At 36.3% G+C, this 26,223-nt stretch overlaps 1 protein-coding gene and 3 pseudogenes across 2 annotated transcripts in view; 1 reads left to right on the top strand and 3 right to left on the bottom strand.

The window, feature by feature from the left end:
• Positions 1–8,150: 8,150 nt before the first annotated feature.
• LOC146917363 (rhazimal reductase 1-like) lies at positions 8,151–10,795 on the bottom strand. The gene is made up of 4 exons (XM_085719152.1): positions 10,383–10,795; positions 9,904–10,147; positions 9,092–9,271; positions 8,151–8,537 (listed from the first exon to the last, which is right to left on the bottom strand). The coding sequence occupies exons 1-4, from the start codon at positions 10,400–10,402 to the stop codon at positions 8,322–8,324; spliced, it is 660 nt and encodes a 219-aa protein (XP_085575278.1). The 5' UTR covers positions 10,403–10,795; the 3' UTR covers positions 8,151–8,321.
• An 8-nt stretch (positions 10,796–10,803) lies between these two features.
• On the bottom strand, positions 10,804–11,124 carry LOC146917364 (methylecgonone reductase pseudogene; annotated as a pseudogene).
• Positions 11,125–15,416: 4,292 nt separating this feature from the next.
• Positions 15,417–26,223, bottom strand: part of LOC146917365 (methylecgonone reductase-like) — a 60,878-nt pseudogene continuing 50,071 nt past the window's right edge. The window contains exon 6 of the transcript XR_015015581.1: positions 15,417–15,558. The product of XR_015015581.1 is annotated as a methylecgonone reductase-like (transcript). The remainder of the gene's footprint in view (positions 15,559–26,223) is intronic.
• Positions 16,859–22,307, top strand: LOC146917366 (uncharacterized; annotated as a pseudogene).

Here is a 26,223-nt window from a genome sequence, read left to right on the forward strand (position 1 = left end):
AAACCAGGAGGCAATGAGCACGAGAGAAGTCTTTTGTGACCAATGAATGCATAAGATGCATGAGATGTGTATATGCAAAAAGATTCTTTTTGAGTTATCGAAGGGTTTTAGACAAATTAGAAACTTGTAAACATTACTAAACAACTGAAACATATTCAAAACATCACAAGATCTTACAAGATAATTCCCTTTGAAATACTAAGCCAAGGGATAGACTTTGAAATGTAAAACAATCAAAAACAAATGGAAATAACAACAGGAAACTGAAATCCTCAAGCATAGGAAGTGGAAGCATCATCCTCAGCCTCAGACCCAGACTCATAGCTGCAGTATCGTGCATAGAAGTTACGGGCACCCCTAGCCCTCTTGGAGTCTCTCATAAGCATCGTATCCTTTTCTTCAATTTCTTTCCTAGATTTAGCCAACTCTTTCTTCAGTGTCAACACCTCATGAGTCTTCTGCTCATCCTTTCCATCCAAAGTCATGATCAAGTTCTCAGCCTCATAATATCTAGTCTTCCATTAATACTTCTCTCGGCTCTCCATAGCTAGATGCCCCTGATACATCTTCTGAGTAGGTGGTAATAGAGGCAAAGGCATGGCTGGAATAGATGCAGACACATATCTCATGGAGGGGTAAGGCATACCAATCTTCTCAGCTTGGTTTATCACCCACTGAGTATAGGCCTCATGAGTAACACCGGACCTTACACCCATATGCTTCACCTCTTTCTTCCGAAGTTTAGACCAAGTCTCTATGAAATCCTCTCTTATTCCTGTGGGTGTATTGGAGTAGTGAAAGAAGTAAGGAGATGTAGCAAGATTGATGGGCTTCTCTTTCATCGGGAAACCAAATTGTCGCAAGGCGAGCTACGGGTTATAGTTGATTCCACCCCGGGTACCAAGAAGAGGTACATTAAGAAACTTCCCACCACCGAAGATGATTTCCTTGACTCTAGAATCTGGAGTAAGCCGAATCACGTCATTAGGAGTGAGAGCCATGATCCTTTGTGAAATAGACCAATTCTCTGGATTATCATGAAAAGACTTCGGAAGGTGGGAAATAAACCACCTATGGAGGAGAGGCACACAACAAAGAATGTATCCACGACCCTTGCCGGATCGATCGTGAATAGCATGGTATGTGTCAGTTAGCAAAGTTGGAACCGGATTCTTGGAGTGGAAGATCATAATAGCATTCATGTCCACGAAGTCATCAAGATTTGGAAAGAGAATAAGCCCATAGATGAGAAGTGCGAGAATAGCTTCAAGAGTGTCCTGACAAGTGGTCTTGAGGTTGGCTTTCTCAAGTAGATACTTCGAAGTGAACCCTCGGATGTGAGCCTTAGTGACAAGATTCTTGGAGACATCGGTGGTCTTGAGATAGAGATCCTTAGCAATAACCAATGAAGTAGGAGGATTTTCAAGTCCCGCGAAGGGTACCCCCTTAGCAATAGATAGACCCATCAAGCAAGAATAAGCCTCTAGAGTAGGCACCAACTGAAAGTCAGGAAAAGTAAAGCACCGATACTCCTGATCATAGAATTGCACTAGAGTGTGCACAATCTTCTCATCCACATTAGTCTGGAGAATAGTAAGTAAGGCCCCGTAACGATGTCGGAAACCAGTCGGATCTTTGATCTTGAGTGCCAAATCTCTCAAACTAGCCAAATCCACTTCCTTGAACTTGTAGGACTTAGTCTTCCCCATTCCTACAATGTTTACAAATTCAATTTGTCTAAGCCCTTCGATAAAAATGCATGGAAAAAAGTTTATGCATGTATGCATGTATGCATGATCACATTCAAGTACGGAGAAAACATGGTGGGTTAAAATTCAAAGTCAAGGAGTCATGGGTTGACACGGTGTCCGGTGAATCTAGGGCTTTGGATAATAGTAACCGGGTTCTAAAAAGGTTCCCAAGTTGCAACCTCTCCGACGTATATCATGGTGTCACGAGACAAACACTCGCTCCATGATTATCCGTAAGAAGGTCTAACTTGAGTGTAGTATCGCGTGACGACTAAAATTCGAGACAACACTCGGTTTAGCCTCCGCACTACATCCTAGAAAATGGCCATGGATGGGTTTGGTTATCTACGGTTCATAGTGTCATAGAACAATTAGAAGTAAAGTGCCTAAACGCGACAACACGCGCCGACAACATCACCCCCAAAATGCCTCAGCTATGTGGGATTGATCGCATAATCCAAAACACGAGGCAACCCCCGGAATGAATTGTCGATTATATCCCCCCTAAATCCTAAGTTCACTCAGCCCGGGTGTAGGACTTTTGATATTCGCACCCCACACGTTTGCAAGAATTTAAACATTTATTCACATAAGAAAGCAAGTAAAAGAGGCAAGTAAAAACGAAAGCGCAAGCGTGGAAATAAAGACTAGGCGTAACTCTCGAATCTCCCCAGTGAAGTCGCCAGCTGTTTTATCTTGGTTTTCGGGTGTCAAACATTGATTACGTTTGAACCTTTTTAACCTTTGATATCTCATTTTTTCTTGGGAAGGGAAAAAATAAGCAAAACCCTTGAGAATCGAGGTCCGGGAGTTGTTTTCGCTACGGGAAGGTGTTAAGCACCCATAACGACTATAGTATCCTATAGGAACCGTCTTTACTTTCTACGCGCACGCTTTATTTTTAAATGCTATTTTGAAAGTGTTTATTTAAACCTAAGAGTTTTCTAAGTGAAGAATTGGAGGGAGAAGAAAGTGTTTGAATTTTTATTTGAATTGAAGGAATTTTGATTCCTTGCCTACGTACCCGATTAAGGGATCAAATCCACCGTAGTTCTCTTCCAAAAAATGTTTTTTGTTTTTGTTGGTCGATTTTAAGTTTGAAAATTGGAATTTGAAGAATGAGGGAGAGAGGCCTCAAGGGCATAAGATTGTGAAATTGTGAGGTTGAATTAGTGATTTTGGAAAAAGTCAAGTATGACTAATTTTCATTGAAATTTGATTAAGAAAATAAAAGGGAAAATACAATGGGATTTTGATCCCAAGGTTTATTTAGAAAATGATTTGAGTGATATTGTTCATATTTATTTGGAAAAAAGATTTTTGTAAGTGTAAACCCTAAGCATTCATCTAAACATTCAATCCTAAACATACATCTAAACATGCATACCCTAGCCATACATCTAGAAATATCTATGTGATGTGTGTGCATGTGTCGGTGCTTGTGTCGGTGTACATCATTATAGTCCATTGTCCTTTACATCATTGGCCTAGATACATTCTATGGTCTTGCAAGAAATTAAAAATTGCATAAAAGGAAATTACAAAGTCCCCAAGTTTTTTACATGCTAAATCTTGGCTAGAGTTAAATTGCAAGAAAAATAGAGATGGATATGAGATGAGAGAAGCTATGGGATGCATGAAATATGAAATGAAATGGTTAGTGAAACATGACAATGTCAAGAAATAAAAGCAAGTAAAAATTACTATAACAGAAGCAAAGCCATCACCACAAAAAACATAGCAAAAATGATGCAAAATATAGCTAAAATTATACCATAAAATGCAAGATTCACATGACTTATAATCCCCACATTTCAACACATTTTAAAGACATGAACTCAGATTCTAAAATGGGGATCAAAGGTATATGAGAGACCATGCATTTTAATGGTGAACTTAAGCATATTTTTTATTATTTATCCACAAACAAATCTTGCAAAGCAAGTAACTAAACACAAGGCACACACATATAGCAAAGACACATTCAAATAGCAACAAGACCTTCACAAATCATATATCCTGAATCAAAAAACATCCATCAAGAATTGGAATTGAAATCAAACAATTTTCATAGGCTTTTTACATAAAGTTTCACAATTAAAGCACTAAAATGCCACACTATTTTTTTATCAATTTTCAACACAACGAATATCATAAAAGGACCACAAAAAAAAAATAAAGAAAACACGTATGAATTTTTATAGAAATTTTTAAAGGTTTTGATTATGATCATGGGTGTAATTATGAAACATAGCGTGTAAAACAGCAAAAAACTTAAGAAAGATGCAATCTGTAGAAGAACACAACCCAAGCCCAAGGTCTTGATGGGTCTGGACTATCCAAACGCACCAGGGGCGTTGGATTGATCCAGCTCCCATCTAAACCTAGATCCAAGGGACTACATCACGCAGAACATAGTAAAACAAGACAGGTACACAGCAACGAGTAATCACGTACTACACGTCATACAGATCAAGATCTAACAGTCCACAAAGCCAAAGAACATGGTAACAAGCATATACAGGCACGCATGGTAACATGCAATATATAAGCATGAAGATAGAGAAAATACACACAAAAACTCAAGCCACTCTCTCTCTAAAACGAAAATAGAGAGAGAAGCTCTGCAGATATGCGCCTTCTTCTCCGATTTCCACTTCTTCTTCCGGCGCGGCGGCCGGTTCACTTTCCGGTGCCGTCGCCGTCGCCGGAAAACCTTTTAGCCTCAGATCTTAAGTTTTTTCATAGTTTTGAAACCGTTTTCCATTTTTAAATCCAAATCCGAGCTTAGTTTTTGCACGTGGAGGTCGGAGAAGCGTAGATCTTAAGGTTTACTATATATAGAAAACGAAAATGAAAGAAAGGGAACGAAGAGAAGATTACCTCTCTTGATGTGTTTTTCTTCACGTCGTTGTCCGTTTCAAGTACTCCTTGCTCCGATCTGCAGCAGATCCTTCCCCTCTTGCTCAGTTTTCAGTTCGAATCTGGTTTTGGAAACTTGTTGAGTGTTCGTTCTTGATGAGAATCCAGTTTTGTCTTGTATCCCTCTGATTCATTTGGTTCACGTGTTCGTCATTGTTACGAACGGTTTGAATCGATGAGTCTTGACGTTTTTGTTGCTGGATTCGAATTTGTGTGGTTTTGGTATCGAAATTGCTGGATTCGAATTTGTGTGGTTTTGGTATTGAAATTGCATTCGAATCTTGCGAATTGGTGCTATTGTTCGGTGATGATGATTCTGTGATGTTGAATCTTGGTGAATTCTGGAAATTTGTATTGTTTTTGGGAAAAAATTGAGTTTGTTAGGGTTTGAGATTCATGTGTTCTTGATGAAGTTCATCAAGTTCATATGAATCTTGATGGTTTGATCTGTTTTTTGGTGGAGAGGGAAACTGTGTGGTGTTTCTGATGAGTGTGCAGAAAAATGATTGGGTGTTGCCCCTTTGACTGTGACTGGACTATTTATAGCTGATGTGTATGATGACTGGACCAATCTGCTGATGTCATGTGGCACTGGACAAATGAAAAACTGACATGTGGACTGGACTTATAACAAACTTTGGACCAATCTGCAATTAACTGAAATAAAAGGATTAAGATGCAAAATGACAAAAAGGACTAAAAATGTAATTAAAATAAAATTGGTAAAAAATGTAATTTGAAAATAACGTAAAGTGAAACGATTAAAAATGACAAAACGGACTAAAACAAACCAATTACTTAAATGAGGTACTTTAAAGTAACCTCTTCTGCCAAATTTTCGTGTGAAATGACCAAAATGCCCCTGGGGACTAAAACGACTCAAAATGACTCAGATGCAATTTTTAAAATGATTTTTTAACAGAGAACTAAAGCAAGAATTTATACAAGCAAATTAAAAGACTCAGAGACAATTTTAAGAGATTAAACAGGGCTTTAACACATGAAAAGACTAAAATGCCCCTAGAGGCTAAACTGACTTAAAATGACTTCAAATGCAATTCTTAAAATGGATTTTGACATGGAATTGAAATAAGGACTTATTCAAACCATTTGAAAAGACTCAAACAATTTTTCAAAGATTGAAAGAAATTTTAACATAGGAAATGACTAAAATGCCCTTTTTTCATGAATTTTGCAAATAACATTGAAATAAAATGCAGAGAAAGATGCAATTGATCAGAGACAAATTCAAATGACTTGAAATGCAAGAAAGATGTCTTGGATGACTTGAAATGCAATAAAACATGGACAAATACTCAGTTAAAAAGATTTGTAAAGCTAAGTTGAGAGATAAAGCAGAGTGAAATGTCAGTGTAAACAATAGCAAATTGGCAATTCTTCAAAAGTAATAGACATATATCAAAGATGAAAGAAAATTTTGAACAAGTATTTTTAGGTCCAAAATTAGGGTATAACAGGTGGAAGTAAGGAAAAGAAAAATAAATTAGGTTTTGTGGGAAAAGTGTGTAGACCTTTAGAGGAGGGTGGACCTGGGATTAAAAATTTGAGAGACTTCAACATGGCTCTTTTAGGGAAATGGGTTTGGAAAATTAAATCAGAGATGTAGGATTGTGGAGTAGAGCTTTGGCTTGCAAATATGTGGCGGGGAGGAAGGGTTTATGAATGGTGGTATAGATCGTTCAGTCTGGTGGTTTGACATTAGGCAATTTGAGTTTGACGATAGAGATCTAGTGTTTTTGGTAATCAGTAAAAGTTTATTGTAAATCGATTATTTTGGGCTTACCAAGTTGGTCTAACACGGCTTGGGTGAAATTAAGTGTGGCATAAATCGATTTTGTCGAAGCTCCCATGTTTAGTGTGGAGAATTTTTTTCAAAATATAGTAGCAACAAAAGATAATCTTGTGAGGAGAGGTGTCATTGGTCAAGGGTCGTCCTTGTGTGTCGGGGGTTGTAGTATGGAGGTATCGGTTCACATCTCTTTTTTGAGTGTCCGAATTTTGTAGGCTTATGGTACCATGTGTGGAATTACCTAGGGACTGTTGCAACACTTTAGAATAAAGTGATGGCTTGCCTAGATCAATTTGAAGGCTCTATCGGTATTGGAAGAGCATTCTCTTTAAGTGTTAGTTTGATTTGGTTTGCCGGTATATGGAGAATTTGGAAATTAAAAAATGATATGTTTAAAAACACTGATATTGGTATGGATAATATGATTGATGAGGTAAAAAGCATTGTTCATTTGCACGTGAGTCCTAAAGCATGTCTTCGATATGTGGATTAATGCTTTGAGCTTTGATATTATTGGAAGATTATGGTTCAGTTTGCTGATATAATATGTCCTCATACCAATTATTAGATGCATTTATTATTTTTTTTCTAAACATACTCTTAATTAATATTATTACCTTGTCCTAAAATATAAAATGTCAAATTTAATACACATAGTAGTATTCATACACAAAATACACACATAATTGTACTAACAAATTTTCTTAAAAAATATAAAAAAATAGAAAAGAAACTTATATATAATGATGGAGGGAGTAACATTTTTGTCTCTTAAAAAAAATGCAATTCTTCTATGGGAAAATTTGAGCCTTTGCCCACTATAAACATTAAACGGCATCTTAAGTCATAGCCATTAAATTCGTGTGAAATTTATAGTTTTTTTTGACAATTTATAGTTGCTATAGAATTCGTGTGAAATTTATAGTTGCTATAGAATACTTTATCCGATCTAAATTATATGTCATCTTAGTAAAATATATTTATTCTAAATTATACTCCCTCCGTTTCAAAATGAGTGTCGCTTTAGCCAAAAAAATTGTTTTAAAATGAATGTCGCTTTCAGTTTCCAATGCAATAATAACTTTTTCTTTTCAATTGTACCCTCCAATTAATACTCTGCACACTACTTCCAAAGTATTACTTTTAAAACTAACCAATGGTTAATAAGGATAATTTTGTAAAATAACCATTCTCTTTCTTTTAATCATTGCATTTCTTAATATGTGTGTAAACACCTAAAACGACACGCATTTTGAAACGGAGGGAGTACGTTGTTTGACATTATCAAATAATCATTAATGTTTATTTCCTTGTTATGTCATTAACTATTTATTATTTTATCTTTCTCCAATTCTTTTTATTTATGTTTTTCATACCATTAATAAAGGATATTTTGTAAACCAACTTATATATTTTTTTTACTATACAATATTAACTGCATTTTTTAAATTATGAAAAATTTCTAAAGGTAATATATAATGTGGAACAGAGAGAGTAAATAAATGAAATGGAATCTAACTTCTATCCCCGTGAGCATAGCTCAGTTGGTTGGGACATAAATAATTATATATAGGATCGGGGTTTGAACTCCGGACACCTCACTTATTCACCTTGACTTATGAAAATTAACAATAAAAAATGTGTTTGTATTTGGTGTGTCTGAAATATTCACATACAAACACAAATATTAAACTGTAGATATATTATATTACAATTTATTGTCTTTTATGATGATTATCAAACTTTTTTCTAAACTGTAGAACTTAAAATAACTATCATACATAATATTTTATTGATGAAGAAAACATAAGGGTGATATTCTTGAATTTCATGTCTTCTCAGTCAAAAAGATCTTCAGTAGTTTTGTAAGGTCCATTTTCAGTGATAAAACGTTCTCCTTTAAAACCCCTGCATTGTGATACTTGTTTAATCTTCTCCAAATCAACCTCACTTAGCTCCCAATCAAATATTTCAAGATTTATTTTCATTCTCTCCTTGTTGAAGCTCTTCACAATTGGAGTAGCACCTTGCTCTATTAGCCATCTTAATGCAACCTGAAATTGAAAATGTGTAAGGGTGTTGAATTACTTTTAGAAAGAAAAAAGGGGTAATTAACATATTGTAATTAAAAGTAGTGATTGAAAATACAAAAGTTTACTTATAAATAGGAACCAAAAGTAGTGATTGAAAATTTTACGAGGACTAAAAGTTGAAGAAATTTTTTAAAGGGACTAAAACGAAAAGCTTGTATATTTATAAAGCCTGATGTGGTACGAATTAAACAAATTAAAGGACCTATCTACACCTTTTTTTTATAATAAGGGACCAATATAAACTCCGAAATAAATATATGGGACAAAAAATGGTGTTTAAGCCAAAAAATTATTAATGATATAGATTTCTCCTTCATAATATTTGATTTTAGTCACATTTATTCACTATTTTCTACAATCCCACAAAGTTGTAACCTAACTATGTAAAAGCAGTCACATCTATCTATGATTGAAAACTTGTATAATGCAAAAAATAAATTTTAGTGCCCTGATTTATCATAAGAACCTCTAAATTCCTAATAATGCAAAGAAATTGGATTAGTATGAAAATTCACCTGTGCTATAGCTTTTCCAGATGAATTTGCAATGTCTTTTATTATTGGATTGTCCATAACAGCAAGTGAACCCCACGGTGCTCCATTAGCACCCAAAGGGGACCATGCACTCACATGAATCCCTTTCTCTTTGCAGAACTTTCTCAGATTTTCTTGATGCCATGCAGCATTCATTTCCACCTGGCAAAGCAAACAATAAATATTTCTAATGAGTTATTGGCAGAACATTGATGATGTTTTTGAAAATTAATTTTGTTTTATCTTCAAAGAAAATTGTTGATAAAAATAAAAAATAACACTACTTTCATATTTTATAATTCTATATATAAATGGTTAAAAAAAAATTCAATTCAAAAGTTTCCATTTTTATTGAGACACATTTATAAATAAAAATAACACTAGTTTCATATTTTAGTTTATAGGAAACTTCTAATTTCAAGAACATACGCAGCCAAGAAACGCAATTATAAATCTCAACCATTAATTTAAATCCCACTACCGATATATTCCGCCAATAACCTACTGTATCAGTATCACCAGCTATTTGTTTAAGATTCTTCCACGTGTATATTCTTGCAATTCTTGAATATATCCTTCGCAACATATAGCAAAGCCCTAGTTTATATTATGACCAATATTAAGATGTTTTTATTTTATAAGTATATTAATTTATGTTTCGAATATTACTAATCTCATTTTTAGTTTTTACCTGATTCAGATATGAACACCTACACTAGTTATATCAGTAGATCAATTTTTAAATGGTTTACCAAAAGATGAAAAAGAAAATAGAAAAAATCAAAGCATTGTACCTGGACAAGAGCAGGAGGAATAGTTGCATATTCTAGAATTTCTGAAATTTTTTTCACACCAAAATTGCTGAGACCAATAGACTTAGCCAAGCCCAGATTAGCACATTGTTCCATATCTTTCCATGTCCCTTTCATATCGAAAGGAAGAATGTCTTCATTGGTGTAGTTGATCCCTTTTACCCCTTGTCTCAACCTCACTGGAAAATGGATTAGGTACAGATCCACATATTCTAGGCCCAACCTCCTTATGGAATGAATCAACACAAAAAAAAAAAAAAAACATAAAACAATTAAGTCAAGCTAGACATAATCAAATAAAACACATGCCAAATAAAAATAAATAAAAAAATTCTCCGGTCATAGGTCCGGGATCCACATGTACGAATTGAAACATCAGAATGATGCACTCTGGAGAATCAGTTGTTAGAATCAATCGATCTTGAAATCGTTCATTTGAAAGAAGAAAAAAAAAAGACTACCATAAATGAATTCTCTCCATTGAAATCTTTTCAATTTCTTTTGATTATTACATCCCAATCATCAAACTCAAGCACATATTTTCTTTATAATATTATCTCTTTTATTTTCTCTCGTGTTTAATGGTTGAAATGTAGCAATAGAGAAAAAATAGAGATGGATTCAATGAAGAGAATCTGTTCCCACTTTACCCTATTCTAGAAAAAATCACGAGCCTCTGGATTTATTCATCAAAACAGAAAGAAAAAAAAAACTTTTTCCTGTCCGGACAGATAAATCCAAAAGCGTAGTTTTTTAATAATCATGGAGGGGAGAAATGAAGCTCTAATAAAAACTAAATTGACATTATGTAAAAAAATAATATCTAAATTAACAAAATTTCATTTTAAAAGTTGCACCAATGAAATGAATGAGAGAAATTGATTACTTCAATGAATTTTGGAGTGCAGGGAGAACAAGGCCAGGGTGTGCCTCAGTGCACCATAGTTTAGTAGTGACAAAAATTTCACTACGATTTTTAATAAGACCTTGTTCTAATGCTTGTGCTATGGCTTGACCAAGAGGTTCCTCTGAACCATAATAAGCTGCAGTATCAAAATGTCTATAGCCAACTTTTATTGCATTGATGAATGCTGGAATGAGTTCATGATGTGGTGGTAAAGGTACTGTTCCAGTGCCAAACCCTAGCATTGGCATTTTGTGGCCTGAATTTAGCACAACTTCTGGAATTGATTTTGCTTCCATTGCTTCTATGGTATCAAAAGGATGGAGATTATTGAATTTATAATATGGTTAATGGTGTAGTCATTTGCTTGTTAAGGAATATTGTGATACGTTTAATATATTATTAGTCATTTTTTTGTCCCTTATTCATTGTTTAAGATTTTTACCAAAAGTAAATTGTTGAAGATTCTAGAATATGCATTTAGAAATGTAATAAATAGTTTATTTTTAAAAAACAATAATATACATGAAGACTCATTTTGATCCTTGAAAACAATGTATATTCCACTTTAGTCATTGGAAAAGATAAACATGAACAACTTAGTCTTAATATTCTCTTGCATTTTAACAAGATTCATTTCACATTTTCCGGTTTACAAATTAAGAGTTTGAAGAAAAATATTTATATAGAAGGAAAAAAAAGGAAAAGCATCGGCTGTTTTTTAAGGAAGGGAAAATATTGACTGTTATTTTGTATTTTCATGATACAATTAAGTTACTTTTCAAATTATATTTCTAAATTTGTACTATATACATTAAGTCTGCTATGTATGCATTAATTTTTTTTTTTGGTAATATGTATGTATGCATTAATTAATCTACTTTTTCAATTTTATTAAGACTTTGAAAAAAATATTGACTTAGTAAAAGGGAACAAAAAAATATTGACTATTATTTATATTATCATGATACGATTAATTTACGTTTCAATTTTATTTCTAAATTTGTACTATATACATTAAGTCTACCATGAATTTATAATAGTTTTTTGAGGGCTCCCCTAAAGAAAAAGCTTTTTGAGGGGTGGAATTTATAATATATAGTTAGTAAAAAATATCGATCACACAAGTATTTGTCAAATCCACTGGCGGAACCAAGGGGTGGCAAGGGGAAGCCACGGCCACCCTATCTTAAAAAATAATACTCCCTCCGTCCCATATTATAAGAAAAAAAATAATTTCACATTTATTAAGAAAATTAAAACATAATAGTTTATAACATAGTTCCTTGTGTTATCCTTGAAATAAGTTTTATAGATAGATGTAAAAACAATTTTCATTGGTTGTTGATTATAGGGAAAATGAAAAAGAAAGCAAATTGAATGCAGTTTGCATTTAATTTTCCTATGGAAAAGATGATTTTTTGAAATAACATAATTAAATATGATAAAAAAAAATTACATTATAACTTGAGACAAAGAAAATGAGTTTTTTTTTTGCTTATAATTTGGGACGGATGGAGTATTTTTTTTAGGTCTTGGAAATTACCATAATTCCCTTCAATTAATATGAAAATTATCAATGTCATTTCATTTCCTCTTCCCCTTTCTTCTGATTTAGTGAGCAAGCAATTGATTTGTTGACACTAAGTTGTGCTTTGTTTTCTGAGGATAAATATGTACTCTTGTTGAAAAATATTATCATATGGATTTTAATGATCAAGAGAATATTAATTTGTCATTTCATCTTCGATATTTCCTTTTTGATGCTCGTCAATCATCAACTTTGAAGAATTTATCAACTATTCAAGAATTATGCTCATGTTTGGCTGTCAATAGACAAACCAAGTAATACTTCTTGATTGATAGGTTGTTGCATTTTATTATGACTCTTCTGGTTTCTACAGCCACAACTGAAAGATCTTTTTTAGCAATTAAATTTATTAAGCCTAAGTTGAGAAACAAGATGGGACCTGGGTTTCTAGTAGATAACATGTTAGTTTATATGGTATGGGAAATTAGTGCATGTACTAGTTCTGAGTCAATTATTGATTATTTCAAGTCACTCGGAAAGCGTAAAATGTCACTTTAAGTATTTAATGATCAATTTTATATATTATGTAGTTTAAATTTTGAATGATCAGCTTTTTGTTTATTACAACTTAAATGTGTAGTATGCAATATGATTTATATATTTTAGTTTATTTTGATGGCAGCCACTCCAAACTTTTTTGTTTTCCTCCGCCACTGGTCAAATCTCAATATAGTCTTTGGATTTATTATAATGGATGAATGATGTTTGAAAAACGATTTGATATTTGTGTCAGAAATATAAAATGATGAAAAAAGCCTCGGAATCATTATAGTTCATCATTACAACAAACACTTTAAATCTTATTAGTTTTCTTTGCCTTAGAAATGCATGTCTAAAGATGAGATATTCTCTTTGATATCAATGTTCTATTTCAAGAAATATATAAGTTTCTAACCAACAAGACTCATTCTCATAGTGTCCATGTTAGTGCAACCCATTACGATCGAATATCCATTTTTACATCCTAAAATATGTTAGGTTATTCTCATGTTTCAAAACTTTTGTCTAACCTTATAAGTTCAGCAGCTACCTTCACCTTTCAGTTCCTCGATCGTTGCCTTAGATTTTGGTGAATTATTGTGTGTAAGACTTTCAATCCTTATTATGACCGAATATCCATTTTTACTGTTTGACTCTTATCATGCTTCAAGCCTTAACTAACCTTGTAAGTCTAGAAACTACCTTCATCTTTCGGTCCTTCGATCGTCACCTAAGATTTCTCATTATGACCGAATATCCATTTTTACTATTTTATATTGTTATCATGCTTCAAGTCTTTTATCTAACCTTATAAGTCCATAAACTACCTTCACATTTCGATCCTTTGATCGTCATCTAAGATTTTGGTGGATTATGGTGTCTAAGATTTTTCAATCCTTCTGTTTTCAACATCCACTCTCGTTACCTCGTTGATAACATAAACTAATAATTATTTGATCTTGTTGTGCTTATATCAATCTAATTTGATTATCCAAATTTTAACAATCATACCATAATCCGATCCGTTTTGAAAAGCAATAAAATTAGATTAGGTGAATGCATTTTCAAAAAAAAAAATTAGATATTATGTAAAGTTTGTCATAAGACTACTTTCCGTAACCATAAAACTTAGGAAAACTAGCCACTCATCATACGATGACCTACCAAAAAAAGATCATCAATGTTTAAACCACAAATTGATAGACAGTCCAGTATATACATACATATGTACATAATAACAATGTAGAATTGATATACCTTGAATTTAGCTAACAACAAAAGTATAATGACTTATGCTAGCAACATTCTCTCTAATACTAGCTATTTTATTGGTTTAAATCATTGTGGATATAGACTTTGAAAATTGAATTCACGGTAGGACATTCATTAATTTCATCAAATAAAAAAATGGGTGTTATAGAGAATGTTGAAAAGTGAGTGTTGCTAACATTCCTAAAGCGTAATAACTTAGCCATGGTAGCAATAGCGGTGACGATCTCTCCTAGTTTGAGATTGTAGAGGATGGTAATCAGAAAAGGAATTAATCAACCAAGAATGAATAAGGTGATTACACCTTTCCCATGCACCTCGATTCAAATCCAATTAACATGGAATTGGAGTAGAATCGTTGATAAAGACGAGCTTTCTCAGCACCCAATGCTCGTTGCATGGTGAGACTTCATGCGAGATAGTTTGATATATTAAGCTTAGGAGTTAGGATTAATATAACAGAGTTAGATCCTTCGCTTGGATGAACTTTTAAGATGTAATCGGAATCGGAATCAGGTTGTTGATGTTGAATGTGAACAAAGGCATGATGAATGTGCAGAAATACGAAGAATAACAATGAAAAATCAATTGAATCTAGAATGATTGAAGAATAGAATAAGAATATTGATAACTTGTAAAAGTAAAAACCAGAAGATGATGAAGATTTACCAAATAACGAGGCACCAAAAACTTGATGACAAACTCAAACAAGAAGAAGATCCAACGGAAAAAAATAAAACACCAATCTTGAACGAACCATGAACAAACCAACAAAGAAGCTTTGCTGTAAAATCAATGAAGAGGATGAAGATAAACAAAGACGAAGAATCTCAATGAAGATGAGTCACAATGGAAGGAAAACCTTGTAACTGAAAATGGTTAGGATTGTAACTAACTTTTTATATTGACATAGGCGAGAAAATTTGGTACCATATTATGAAAGAAACAAATTGAATGAAAGTGAACTATTTGCATCGATTCAATCCGTGTTTACAACTCACTTGTATATACAAATAGTCATCTACACACTCACTAGGGTGCACAAGCTAGTATTGGATCCAAAAAAACTAGTATTCAAATAGTAGCTTAAGCTACAAGTAACTGCATGAATCTAACTAACCAGGTGTAGAACTATCTATATTGTAATAGCAATACCCTCTTGAACATCTTTCTTAGCATAAACAAGAAATGGGTTCTTAGATTCTATTGCTTCATAATTATGTAGGTGCACAATTGTTGGAAATTAAGAAGTTTGACAACAGAAAAAAAATTCTCATAACTGCTTATAAAAAGGAATGGAGGAAATAATAATCAATTTATGATGTAATACAACACAGTACATTGCAATTTCAATCAAATTTGGAATTTGTACAAAATGCCTTGGAAATCATAGCTCACTGATGACACCTCGTCATCTTAGTTTTCTTAGGCCTTTTTATGACATTGTGGATCATATTTGATGTAATTCTCGAAGCAAAGAGCCACAAAGAAGCAAAAGAGAAGGTTTCAAAGAAGTCAGAAATCGGTTACCGAAATTAATCATCGGTAACCGATTTTGCTGCTGATTTTCATGCCCTTGATACTGGATTTTTCGGTAACCGATCTATGGAATTCGACCACCGATTCTGCGAAAAGCTGGCACGCGTTTTGGTTAATGAAGGGTGTTCGGCCACCGATTCTGGGGGTTCGGACACCGATTTTCTACAGCTCTATTTAAAGGAAACTCGTTTTCAGAATTAGGGTTGACGATTTTTGGAGATCAAAAGGCCTAGAAACACATAGGAGAGCGATTTGGAGCAACTTGGAACATCATTGAAGGAGTTTTAACAAGGTTTATTCATGAATTCATCTTGTAATTCTTCTTTTATTGTTTATTGCTCAATTATGTGTAACTAAACCCTCCATTGTTGGGGATGAATAGACCTAGATGAACATGTTTGTTATGACCTAGTTTATTTTATTGATTGAAATTCAAATGATTGTTTCTCTTATTTCCGTTCTTAATGCTTTTTATTGTGTCGGCCGCTTTAAATTGATTTACGGTTTATTTTGTGATACGGAAGTGGAATTGATAAACGCTTTGAAATAAGAGATCCTCGCCTTTGTAATCTAGGAATAGATACAAACCCTTGGAATCATTAAGAGAATTCTTGTTCGTTAATGCTTAACCCTAATCTTCAAATTCACTAAGGAATTAGGTCTTTAGTTTAGGTTTAAAGTTTTTGTCACTAAGGAATTAGGGCAAGAATAAATTAGATAATTCGATAACAATCATATGAGTCGATTCAATAGTTGAGACTAAGTTATTAACTTTTCATGGTCATCTAGTGAAATTCATCCCTAGCATCTTTCTCCAATTAATCTTAATCACTTTACTTTCCATTATTTTCATTATTGCACTAAAAACAAACCTCGTACCTTTTTGTTCAATTAAGTCTTAAATACAATTCAATAGTATAACGCAATCCTCGAGTTCGATACTCGGTTTTACCGTTTTAACTTTACTACTTGAACGGTTTCGTACACTTGCGAAATACGCCATCAAGTTTTTGGCGCCGTTGCCGGGGATTGCCAAATCACTATTGAATTTTATTTTCTTAATTGAAATTTTTTGCTCTGCAACAAAATTTTTACTTGCTTTTTATTTTAATTATTGTTCAATCTCTTATTACTTACTATTTGTCTAATCTTGTATGCGAGGCCAGGCCTCAGCTAAACTTCTCTTTGTTCCAGAGATTGAAAAAACTTGCCGAGCCAATCGGAAAGAAGCAAAACTCAGGAAACTCAGAGAAAAGGAAGAAGCGAGTAAAGTGGAGATTGACACGGACGAAGAGGTAGTCGAAGTAAGTGTAGAGATGGAGGGAACACCAGGGCCACAGCCCCAACCTGCAGAAAGACTTCTAGGAGACTATGGGGCCCGTGACAGAAACCGAAACAGGTTGACCATCACAAATCAGCCTGTGACGGTGGACAAGTTTGAAATCAATCCCGGTCTATTGCGGGAGTTGAAGGAGAATCAGTATGCTGGAAAGTACAATGAAGATGCCAACAAGCACTTGAAGAGTTTCTTGATACTCTGTGAGACAGCAAAAGTGCAAGGGCACTCTGAGGAAGCAAAAAGATTGAGACTGTTCCCGTTCACTTTAACTGATGATGCATATGAGTGGTTTGATTCCTTACCGGCTGGTAGCATAACAACTTGGAATGAGATGGAAGACAAGTTCTTGGAGCAATTCTTTCCTACAGCTCTATTTGTGAGAAGGCGACAAGACATTTCCAGCTTCCAACAGAAAGAGGGAGAGTCCTTGGGAGAAGCTTATAAAAGGTACAAGAAGTTACTCTCAGCATGTACCGAGCACAACTATGATACTACAGTTCAAATGCAGATTTTCTGTAATGGTCTACGTCTGGCTCCTAGACAAGTCCTCGACACAGCTTCCGGTGGTTCCATAAATTTCAAAACCGCCTCTCAAATAATCAAAGTCATTGAAGCTGTTGCACTTAATGAACAAATGGAGATGTATGATAGAACTCGTGTTACAAGGGGAGGACTCATAGATCTGAATCAACTTGAGCTCAAAAATGCTCAAAGCATACTAACTGGTAATCAGATTCAAGATGCAGTAGCTGCTGAAGTATCAAAGAAAATGGCAGCACTTAACTTAACTCAACCCCAAGTTGCTTCGGTGAATCAAATGAACACTGTCAAATGCGATTGGTGTGATGGCCCTCATTTCACTATGCATTGTGATGTGCCCATGGACGCAACCCAAGTAGAAATGGTGAACTACCTCAGCAGTCAAGGGAACCAGGTTAGAAATAACCCTTTTGCAAATACATATAATCCAGGCTGGAGGAACCATCCAAATTTCTCATGGAAAAATCAACAAGGTGGTTCTCAAAATCAACAACAAGGGGGTTATCAAGGAGGTCCATCAAACCAAGCTCCAAAAAAGGCGGATTGGGAGTTAGCAATTGAAGCAATGGCTACCAACATGAATTCCTTAGCTCAAGAAACCAGAGAGGCTCAAAAGAATACAAGGGCTTCAATCAAAAATCTTGAAACTCAAGTTGGTCAAATTGCTCAACAACTCACACAACGAGCACCAGGAACCCTTCCAAGCAACACTGTTATCAATCCAAGGGATCATGAAAATGTGAACATGGTTACCACAAGAAGCATGAAGAAAGATGAATCACTATCATCTCAAGCTAAACATGATGAAGGTGACTCATCTCCTGAACTCATTGAAGTGGAGCTTGAGGTGCATGATACTGGTGTTACTAAAGTTGTTGAAGAGCCTGAAAAGAAAAAGAAAGATGAGGCTCCAAAGCCACAAATCAAGCTGCCTTACCCTCAAAGGGTGAAGAAAGAAAAAGATGAAAAGTGCTTTGCAAAGTTCATTGAGATGTTTAAGAAGCTACAAATCAACATTCCTTTTGCTGAAGCTATCCAACAAATGCCTTCATATGCAAAGTTCATGAAAGACATCCTTTCAAGAAAGAGAACAATCGATGATGAAGATGTGTTGCTCACCGAGCAATGTAGTGCGGTCTTGCAAAGAAAAATTCCAAGGAAACTAAAAGACCCCGGGAGTGTCACTATTCCTTGTACAATTGGGGATAGAACTTTTAAGAAGGCGTTGATTGATCTTGGAGCTAGTGTGAGCTTGATGTCGTTGTCCATATATAAGAAGTTGGGCATTGGAAGGGTACGAGACACAAGGATGACTCTACAGTTTGCAGATAAGTCTTACAAATTCCCTTATGGCATAGTTGAAGATGTTCTTGTGAAAGTTGATAAATTCATCTTCCCGGTAGATTTTGTCGTTCTTGAGATGGAAGAAGATGAGGATATTCCTTTGATACTAGGAAGACCGTTCTTGCAAACCGGAAGATGTTTAATTGACATGGAAGATGGCACTTTAACTTTGAAATTCTTTGATGAGGTGGTGAAATTGAATGTTCTTAAAGCTATGAAGCACCCCGAAGAAAAAGAAAAATGCTATAGGGTCGACATGATCAAATCCTTGGTGAAAGAAAAACTCCAAAAAGAGATACCAGCCCTACCACTTGAAAGAGTCTTAAGCTTGCCACCGGAAATTGCAAAAGAAAGTGAGGATCCTAAAGAAGGTGAAGTCTTAGCTATGTTGGAGGCCTCTCCATCCCACAACCGTCGCACCCCTACTAGGTGGGAGGAACTTCATCCTCAAAACGAAGTTGTGGAGAAATCAAAAGAAGCACCAATAATTGAACTCAAACAACTACCTTCTCACTTGAAGTATGTGTTCCTTGGTGAGAAAGAGAAGTACCCAGCTATCATAAGTGCTAGTTTGAGCAAACTTGAAGAAGAGAAACTATTGAGGGTGCTTAGAATGTACAAGGGTGCTCTGGGTTGGTCTATTGAAGATTTGAAAGGTATTAGCCCCACTTTCTGCATGCACAAAATTCTGATGGAGGATAATTTCAAGCCGGTGGTGCAGCCACAACGAAGACTAAATCCAGTCATGAAAGAGGTGATTAGAAAGGAGGTGGTGAAGTTACTTGAAGCTGGTATCATTTATCCCATTTCAGACAGTTCGTGGGTGAGTCCCGTCCAAGTTGTTCCTAAAAAGGGTGGGACTACCGTGGTTACAAATGAGAAGAATGAGCTGATCCCAACACGTACAGTCACCGGGTGGAGAGTTTGTATTGACTATAGGAGACTGAATACAGCAACAAGGAAGGATCACTTCCCACTACCTTTCATTGATCAAATGTTAGAGAGGTTAGCGGGTCATGAGTACTACTGTTTCTTGGACGGGTACTCTGGTTATAATCAAATTGCGGTGGCACCTGAAGATCAAGAGAAAACTGCTTTCACATGTCCTTATGGGATATTTGCTTACAGGAGGATGCCATTTGGGCTATGCAATGCCCCTGCCACGTTTCAAAGGTGTGTCATGTCCATATTCTCCGATATGCTTGAAAAACATATCGAAGTTTTTATGGACGATTTCTCTGTCTTTGGCTCTTCTTGATAATTGTTTGCATAATTTATCTCTTGTTTTGGAAAGATGTCAAAAAGCTAATTTAGTCCTAAACTGGGAAAAATGCCATTACATGGTGAGAGAGGGAATTGTTTTGGGTCACCGAATCTCCCACAAGGGGATAGAGGTTGACCAAGCTAAAATTGAAGTAATTGAAAAACTTCCTCCTCCCACTAATGAGAAAGGCATTCGAAGCTTTTTAGGCCATGCAGGTTTTTATAGGAGGTTTATCAAGGATTTTTCAAAAATAGCAAAACCCCTTACTAACTTGCTTGTAAAAGACATTCCTTTCCAATTCAATGATGAGTGTTTAAATGCTTTTAATACCTTGAAACAAAAATTGATCACTGCCCCTATTGTCATTGCACCTGATTGGTCACTACCTTTTGAAATTATGTGTGATGCAAGTGACATAGATGTTGGGGCAGTACTTGGTCAAAGAAAAGATAAGTTGTTGCATGTTATCTATTATGCCAACCATGTTTTGAATCCGGCACAACTTAACTATGCCACCACTGAAAAAGAACTTCTGGCTGTTGTTTATGCTTTTGATAAATTTAGATCTTACTTGTTAGGGTCTAAAGTCATTGTTTACACTGACCATGCTGCACTAAGGTATTTGTTTTCTAAGCAGGAATCTAAGCCAAGGCTTCTTAGGTGGATACTGTTGTTGCAGGAATTTGATTTAGAGATCCGTGACAAGAAAGGATCAGAGAACACGGTGGCTGACCATCTTTCTCGCCTGGAGAAGATGGATGAAACAGAGGAGAAGAGGCCTATCAAGGACCTCTTTGCTGATGAGCACATCTTAGCTGTAACGATGGTGTCGTGGTTCGCTGACTTTGCGAACTACATGGTGGGTAAGATTATTCCTCTTGACTTTAACTCCCAACAACGTAAGAAATTCCTACACGACTGCAAGTCATATGTGTGGGATGAACCATTTTTGTACAAAAGGGGGGTTGATGGTTTGTTAAGAAGGTGTGTCCCCGAAGATGAACAAGAAAAGGTGTTGTGGCACTGCCATGACTCCAGCTATGGGGGACACTTTAGTGGGGATAGGACTGCTGCAAAGGTCCTTCAGTCAGGCCTGTTTTGGCCTACTCTCTTTAAAGATGCGTTCACCTATGTTAAGAAATGTGACCGCTGCCAACGCACAGGAAATATTTCAAAAAGAAACGAGATGCCACAAAATCCTGTGTTAGAAGTGGAAATCTTTGATGTGTGGGGAATTGATTTCATGGGACCATTCCCGTCCTCATACTCAAAGATGTACATTTTGGTGGCAGTGGACTACGTTTCTAAGTGGGTAGAAGCTATAGCCACGCAAACCAATGATGCTCAAGTAGTGGTTGCCTTCCTCAAGAAAAATATTTTTTCACGCTTTGGGGTTCCTAGAGCTTTAATTAGTGATGAAGGCACCCACTTCCTCAATCGAAAGATGGAGGCATTGTTGAAAAAGTACAATGTGCATCATCGGATTGCTACACCCTACCATCCTCAGACTAGTGGACAAGTAGAAGTGTCCAATAGGCAAATCAAGCAAATTTTAGAAAAAACTGTGAACTCGTCCCAAAAGGATTGGTCTCTTAAGCTTGATGATGCCTTATGGGCATATAGGACTGCCTTCAAAACACCTATAGGTATGTCCCCTTTTCAAATTGTTTATGGAAAATCTTGTCATTTGCCCTTAGAGCTCGAACACAAGGCTTTATGGGCAACTAAGCTCCTTAATTTTGATCTTTTTAAAGCAGGTGAGTCTAGAATTCTTCAACTCCATGAGTTGGATGAATTCCGGAACTATGCCTACGAGAATGCCAAAATTTATAAAGAAAAAACAAAGAAATGGCATGACAAAAAGATTCAAATTAGGGAGTTTAGAGAAGGGCAACTTGTTTTACTTTTTAATTCCAGGTTGAGGCTGTTCCCTGGAAAGCTGAAGTCAAGGTGGTCCGGACCATTCAAAGTGGCGAAAGTTTACCCGTACGGTGCCATTGAGGTACAACACTTGGATTCTGACAAGACCTTTAAGGTCAATGGACAAAGGCTCAAACCATATTATGGGGGAGAGTCGGAGCGTTCAAGGGAGTCCATTTCGTTACAATCCACCTGAAGGAAGAAAAGTGGACCGTCAAGCTTAGGACGTTAAACCAGCGCTTGATGGGAGGCAACCCATCGTAGGTATAATTTTTCTTTCCGTTATCTTTGCATTTAAATTATGAAAAATGTGGGCACTGCTGATTTTAAGTCCCACACAAAAAAAAGAGAAAAAAAATATATAATCAAAATCGGCTACCGATCACCCAAATTCGGTGACCGTTTTTGACCAAAAATAGTGTCTTTTTATTCTGTAAAAATCGGTCACCGTTTACCCTTTTTCGGTGTCCGATATTTTTTCGTTTCTTAAAAAAAAAAAAAAAGGCATTTAATTTCGGACACCGATGTGCACACAACGGTAACCGAAGTCAGCTTGAAAAATCCAACGTTTGTCGCTGGAAAAATCGGTCGCCGAAATTCCCACATCGGTAACCGATTTTGCACGAAATTCAAATTTTCTATCCGTTAATGCTGACTTCGGTGACCGAATTATCTCCATCGGTAACCGATTTTCTGGTTCCAATTTTAAAATATGACCGTTATAACTCCATCGGTCACCGATAAACCCAAATGGTGGCCGATTTTCCCTGCATCTATATATATCCTTCCACCGAAAAACACATTCACAAATTGAAAACTTGGTGTTACTCTGCCCAATTTTCCTTAGACCAAGTTGTGCATCCTAAACTTCATCTTCTACCTTTCTAAGCCTTCATACATCAAACCAACAACCACAACTTCACCTACAAACAACTAATTCCATTCAAACCAACCCAAACTTCACATCAACCCTAACTTTACCCTACCCCCAAATTTCATATTTTCAAATTGGCCTACCCATTCCCAATTCCAAACAACAAATATGGCCAGAGACAAAAACCAAACTCAAGAACCCACCAACAAGAGGAGTAGAGGGAAACGATCTACCGGAACCTCTTCTCAACCACCACCACCAAGCCCCCCACCACAACCTCAACCACCCATTCAACCACCATATGACCGTTTTAAGTCACAAGAGGTAGAGGATAGATACCATGTGATCAAAAAGCGTGTGTTTACCAAGGAGAGAGGGTTCGATTTTGACAATTTGTCTCGTTACCCGAATTTTGAACAAAAGATCCATGAGAAGCAGTGGGAAGGAATAGTTGCAATGGTGACCCCGGAAAGTAATCAAAGCATAGCATTAGAATTCTTGGCTAATGTGTTTGTTGAAGGGAGTACCGGGAGGCATGCAATGGTGAGAGGGAAAGAGGTGAGTTATGCTCCGAGTGATATTGCTAGAGTGTTGGGGCTGCCAAGGCCAGAGGAGTGCGAGGTTGTGCGTAGAAGGAAGGAGCTGTCCGGAGAATCTACCAAGGCACAGTGGGATGCATTGTTGGATGGTTTGATGAGGGAGGGTACCGGTTGGAAAGGACAAGGAGGGCGGCCCCAGAGAATTGATACTGTGGATTTGCAGCCCGAATACAAAGCATGGGCATCTTTCATTCTCACTACTATTGAGCGGACATCGGCGAAAGCAGAGATGACCCGTGCTCGTGTTTACATCTTACTTGCTTTATTATCTGACAAGGAAATCGACGCAGCATCCTTAATGTATCACAGTTTGAAGGAGCTTATAACTACATCCAGGGCAACGTTGGGACATTGCTGTTTAATTAACGCTTTATGCAGGGATGCACATGTTCCGACAGATCCTTCTGATGTGTTTTTGACATCCCAGCTACCTATCTCCAACAAGGTCATGCGAAAATTTGAGAAAGATCAAGAAGAGTTTGAGCGTGGACTTGCGCAGCAGGAGGGGCAGCAAGGTCAACCTCAGATGATGGAAGAAGATCAGGTGCCTCCGGTGCAACCACCTATGATGCAGCAGCAGCAGGGATATATCCCTCCCTATTTTGCGGAGTACACTTATGCTATGGCCAACTGGGCCCAGGAGATTTCTGCTAGAGACCGGATGCCACCACCAGCTTTCCCGGAGCCCTTTCTGATAGAGGCTGAGCGTTATCGTCAAAATCCTATTGCCAGGATGAATGCTTATGAGAGGTTTGCTAGCCCGGATGACATGGAGGCTTATTTTGCGGCAGAGAGGCAGAGAGGAGCTGAGAGTGAGGAGTGTATCAGGCAGGAGTATTACAGGATTCAGGCTGAGCATCAGAGTGCGACTGGCACATATCCTCAGTTTTATCAGTTTCCATCAGCGGATCCAGGAGGACCTTCAGGAGGACCACAGTGACTTGGGCACCTTGTCTAGCCCGAGCATTTTATTTACATTTCAGTTGTTACTTTTGTTATTTCTGTTATTTGCTTCTGTCATTTCTTTCAGTTGTATTTGAATCGAACCTGATTAGTACTGTGATGTTTTGGTTAATCCCCTTTTTGTAATGCATCTGCGGTTGTTTTTTATTGATGAATTCATTTTTCTTGAAAGGTACCAGTTTAGTAACAAAGATTTCACCAATGGTTTGTCAAAAGTTCAAAAGGAGGTGGTTGCTTGATTGGATCTTGTCAATGGGAAGTGTACAGCAGGACGGAATGCTTAGGTAGCCACAACTTCCAGAAACCTCATCTTGTAAGGTCATAGCCAAATTTTATTTTTCAATTTTTACAAATATGAGTGTTTCCATGTGAATGCTATTTCTAGGGCTTTCGATTTTTCTCTACTATTGATTGGTTATATTGTGTGCACACTAAGGCAAATTGCTTGTACCTTGAGCCTTTGCAGCCAACCTGAGTTTATATTGAATTATTCCTTTGTTTAAACCAAGTTGAGCCATTAGGATTAGACCCCTTGTTTCGGTCACGAACCACATTACAAGCCTAGAGACCATAGGATTGTCCCAATAATTTTGTTGGAGTTAGGCATGAATTGTGTTTCAGTGTTACAAAAATTCAAGTTTGGGGTTGCTCATGGAACTAGCAACGCTCTAAGTTTGGGGTAGGGGTACTAGAGAATTGAAGATCATCTTGTGTTGTCTTATAAAAGAAAAAGAAAGAAAAGCATGTCAAAAATAAGCTGAAACATTAAAAATTCAGCTCAAAAAAAAAATTATATGAATATGCATAAAGACAACAAGTGATCAGTTTTTCATTCAATGTTAATGATCTCTAGTCCCTGAATTTTGTGTGGTATTGTTTTTAAATTTTTAGAACCGTAGGTTGATGCTTAACTCCAATTTGTTTATTAAGCCTACTTTCCAAATTATCCCACCTCGAACCTAAGCCCCGTTATAACCGAAAAAGTCCTTAAAAGTGTGTGCATGATATTAACTTTGATTGATGCTTAGAAATTTTTAAAGTTTTGGTAATATAGTAGTTTGCATGTCGACTGTGTGAACCCTGTTTCAATATTGTTGCGAGAAGTTGTGGATTGAATTTGTTGCCAAGCAAGTTAGCTCATCAATTGCTAACAAAGGAGTGAACTTTTGACATAATCATTGGTGGGGTAAGTGTTATTCTACTGTTACTTTTCATTTAAAGTGCGTTCCTTGAGGACAAGCAACGATGCAAGTTTGGGGTTGTGATGACACCTCGTCATCTTAGTTTTCTTAGGCCTTTTTATGACATTGTGGATCATATTTGATGTAATTCTGGAAGCAAAGAGCCACATAGAAGCAAAAGAGAAGGTTTCAGAGAAGTCAGAAATCGGTTACCGAAATTAATCATCGGTAACCGATTTTGCTGCTGATTTTCATGCCTTTGATACTGGATTTTTCGGTAGCCGATCTATGGAATTCGGCCACCGATTCTGCGAAAAGCTGGCACGCGTTTTGGTTAATGAAGGGTGTTCGGCCACCGATTCTGGGGGTTCGGACACCGATTTTCTACAGCTCTATTTAAAGGAAACTCGTTTTCAGAATTAGGGTTGACGATTTTTGGAGATCAAAAGGCCTAGAAACACATAGGAGAGCGATTTGGAGCAACTTGGAACATCA

The sequence above is a fragment of the Medicago sativa genome, chromosome 6 (genome assembly GCF_051527215.1).
Source record: "Medicago sativa cultivar Bolivia chromosome 6, Bolivia_mono, whole genome shotgun sequence".
Classification (NCBI taxonomy): Eukaryota; Viridiplantae; Streptophyta; class Magnoliopsida; order Fabales; family Fabaceae; genus Medicago; species Medicago sativa.